This window comes from Melanostigma gelatinosum (genome assembly GCF_949748355.1).
Source record: "Melanostigma gelatinosum genome assembly, chromosome: 21".
NCBI lineage: Eukaryota > Metazoa > Chordata > Actinopteri > Perciformes > Zoarcidae > Melanostigma > Melanostigma gelatinosum.
The window spans coordinates 14078340-14082342 of record NC_136654.1 but is presented as its reverse complement, the minus strand read 5'-3'; the positions used below and the strand labels follow the sequence as shown (position 1 = coordinate 14082342).

Genomic DNA, 4003 nt, shown 5'->3' with positions numbered 1-4003 from the left:
TTCAGGGAGCTGCTGCATTATTTCAAAAACACAATATCAATGAAAGTGCTTTTTTTTCAGGCGAACCTGAATATTTTCAATTTGAGCTGTGTAATGTCTTCATTTACTATATTAACCAGCAACATATACGCAATATTACCCACTGAACAATCTCACCAGTGTTGTGATCTGATTATAGCCTCAAAAATTATTAAAATAGACCTTGTAGTTACAGAACTGTGGTCTCCTTAGTATGGGTATGCTATTTTGAGCAGAGGCCTACAAATAGGGCTTGTGTTTAAGAGGTTTTAAAATCCTTTCAATTACAAATTGCAATTCAATAACGAGATAATGACACAAACATGCCTCTCAGTCCTTTGAATGCTCGTTATATAAATGGACACACAGAGATGTAAGAGCTCAAGAGAAAATGAATGTTGCTTTGAATGAAACAGTTTTTGTGGAGGATATTTTCCAAGTTAAAATACATTTAATCTCCACTGTAAAATGTTTACTGTACTGCGATCTGATTTAAAATGTGGCAAAAATACCCCAAAACAAGCAAAGAAAACTCGCTCCAACTGGATACTTTTTTTTCCTTTCTTGAAAAGTTGACATTTTGAAATAATTGTCTCTTGTCCAACAACAATATCTAAAGCAGTTGCCTCATTATGAGGATTAAAAGGTGCACGCTCTGATATTATGTTAAGGCCTTAGTGCATATTGCACTTGCAATACTGAAGAATTCATCATTTCTGGATAAACATGGCTGACTTTATAATATTAATATAATGTTTAAAAAACACTGTTGAACACAGGATGATTTGTAAACAGCATGTGATGTTTGAACAGCGGCAGATTGTGCTTTGATGAATTCTATTTAACTGCCTGGTCTCATACACATGAAAATCAAATCAATGAGAACCTTTAAAAGTTTGAATAACTAGGATTATAAATGAAACTATAAAAACCTGAGAGCGTCGTCGTCAATATCACACAAAATAGAAAAACACGACAGATATTCTCTCCATGATCTTTGTGTTTCCCATCAGTTAATCCAACATGACCCACGGTTATATTCACTGTAACACCTCGTCGTTACTTTCACTTACTCAATGTTTAACAAGCCTCCGGTGTTGTGTGAGCGCCGCTCCGTGCAGCACCTGTATCAGCTTGCAATGTCGAATTGCAAGCTGAATAGACAGATATAACTTATCACCCTTGAACTGAACTCTGACTACTTCAAGTCAATGTTCCTGTGTCCTAAATAAAAGCTGGAAATTCAGATAAAAAGTAATCCATTTTATCTTTAAATCTTTATTCAGATTTCATGCTCAAACTTCCAGATGTATCGAAGATAAAAGCCAGAAAAATGTCCGGAGGATGCTACAGGTGGACCCATGTAATGCTCTCATCATTCAAATATTAAAACACCAAATATAAAAAGGGTTTATGCGCCTCAATGAATCCAACATTCCTCGTCAACCTCAGACACGACAAACACAAACGCAGCAATAAAGGATTTCGGGCCGATACTTTAAAAATACTGTAATTTGGGTCAAACACTCTTACAGAAGATCACACGTTGACATTTCCTTCAAAAAGCACACGAGTCAACAAACAGAAGCCACCGTTTCACATTTCATCAACATTCAGTTCAACCTTTCAAACAAGGTCCAGTAAAAAAAAAAAAAAACCCATGATGAAATATGACAGCCCGTTGTTGAAGTGAAGCCCTTTATGGGGACAACAGCTCAGCAACTTCATGTTGACGAAGTGAAAGCAGCAGAACATCAACTAGCGTTTACAAATCCAGAATTCTTTGGTACATGTTTTTCTGTCTTTTGGACAAATTATGCAAATTAAATACATCAATCTGCTAAAAAATAACTTTTGGGTTCAGCGATAATTAATATGAAACAGCATGAATCACAATTTTATTTAGTTTCCTTTTGTCTTCCTTAAAAAATGAAAGTGATATTGTCACTGCCACCGTCTGCAACATTAATGCTGCTGTGAATACTACAGCTGAGTAAGATGTGTGGCCAACACTAACATCCGTACGCATGTGTAAAGTAATCTTTTTCAATTAAGGAAAGAAGATATTCAATCTTTACATGTCTCTTTGAAAGCCATCTTCCAGTTTGTCAACACTGAGCAGTGTTTGACATCATAACATTTAGTGAAAGAGCAGAAACATTATTTTTTCCCTCTTATGTTTTTACAACATTGTTCTGATGTATTCTGCATTTATCCGTTTTTCATTTCGTAGGAGAAAGATTTGATCAACTATACAGTTTTTGCTAATCATAAAGGATTAAATTGTGGTTTCCCTACAATTTAGGGACATATCATGAAAAACTCACTTTTTCCGTGGAAAAGAGAGACAAATTTGTCATTTTTTTGTGAGTTGCCTCCATCAGAGAACATCCTCACTAGAATATACCGCATCCTCGTCCGAGTATCCCCACTAATGACTTCAGAACTACCTCTGCAAAGATGCAACATAGTTTTTTCTCGCAAAACCAATCAGAGCAGCCTGGGCTTTTTCGGACGGGGGCTCTTAAAGAGACAGGCGCTAAAGCGGAGCTATTCAGACAGACGGTGTGAGGAAAATAAAGTGTTTTCTGAACATTAAAGCACGTAAACATGTTCTAGTAGAAACCCAAAATACAAGTATGAACCTGAAAATGAGCACGATATGTCCCCTTTAATGTCATTACATTAACATACCGAGTCACGATGAGAACAGTCATGATAGAATGGTTCATGGACACTTCAGCCCTCCACTGCTAAAACAAGATCATCCACATGCATTACACCTGCAATATGTAAAACAAATATAGTCCCAGTTTCTTTTTAACATGAACAATGACATATTACCATTTAGACATTGTTACTCTGATACAAAGCAGCTTTGTAACAGAACTTAGAATCCCTTGAGCACATGCTACAGTACAACCGCAGTTTCCTTGGATCCTAAAACATGTTGACAGGCTGAAGAGGGAGAATTCAAACATCTGGAGCAGAGTTCAGTGAGAAGTTTGTTTTTTAATTCTGCCTCTTTCATATATGTAAATGAGGGTGAACGAAACATTAGAAACAACTTTTTGAGTGTTTCAGGATTCACTGCAAGGCTACGATGTTGGATTAGATCACACAGGCGTACCTAATAAACTGGTGACTCAGCGTGTCATTTCTGTCACCCCCCCCCCCGTATCTGTGATTAAGGTTTCAGAAACACTCACCTCCTAACGTAGTATTTCAGGACGTTTGTTGAGTCAGTGGAGTGCTCTTGCACATTCTTTCTGCACACGGGCTCTGCAGACAGCAGGCTCACTGTGACACAAACCAGGACAAGGGGAGTCCAAATATGGACGCGGTCAGATAAAAATAAAAGTCTCTGTACTTCGGCCCCCGAGTGGAACAGCGAGAGGCCTAAATATAGAACCACGGTTTCCCGTGTCTCGCCTGTGCAGCAGTTCGCGGGTCGCTCACCATGTCATTAAAATATGGTTTCTCTCCTCAAGAAAGAGGAAGTGTGGCGTTGGCGTGCAGCTGAATAAATACAGCAGCGTATCCTTGCACACAAAATAACTTTTGATTACAGCCTCGGTGTAAAATGGCACGTGATATACATGGTCCCTCTGACACCCGTCACATCAGGAAACGTCCATTTCTACAGAAATGGACGTAATCATAAAACTCCCTTTTATTTTCCTTACAAAGTACCTCTGAGGAAGGAGAGCACGCCTTCCCTTTGTGCACTCTGCAGTGTGTATTGCGGCTCCTTTCCAGGGGTTCGGTACCATGGCAGTGTCCCCGGTGGGCTTCATTTAGAGCGCCGCTCAGCAGAGTCCAGAGCGCCACAGATTCCTCATGGATCTGCGGCCTGACACTCTGCGTGCACTCAGCAAGTCCACGGGGGACCGAGGGGAAGGGGGTGTCCTCTTCCGCCTCGTCAGTACTTATTAATCCCAAAGATCCTCACGCCGTGCAGCTGGGGCAGCTTGGGGATGAGCAC

At 39.6% G+C, this 4003-nt stretch overlaps 1 protein-coding gene across 2 annotated transcripts in view; it reads right to left on the bottom strand.

Annotated features, from left to right (window-relative positions):
• Positions 1–1438: 1438 nt before the first annotated feature.
• The window catches only part of LOC306794827 (ORM1-like protein 3), a 6603-nt gene continuing 4038 nt past the window's right edge, over positions 1439–4003 (bottom strand). For both annotated transcript variants that reach the window (XM_079293049.1, XM_079293050.1), the window contains exon 4: positions 1439–4003. This exon is cut by the window's right edge and continues 73 nt beyond it. In XM_079293049.1, coding sequence (XP_079149175.1) covers positions 3941–4003 — 63 coding nt within the window. In that variant the 3' untranslated portion in view covers positions 1439–3940.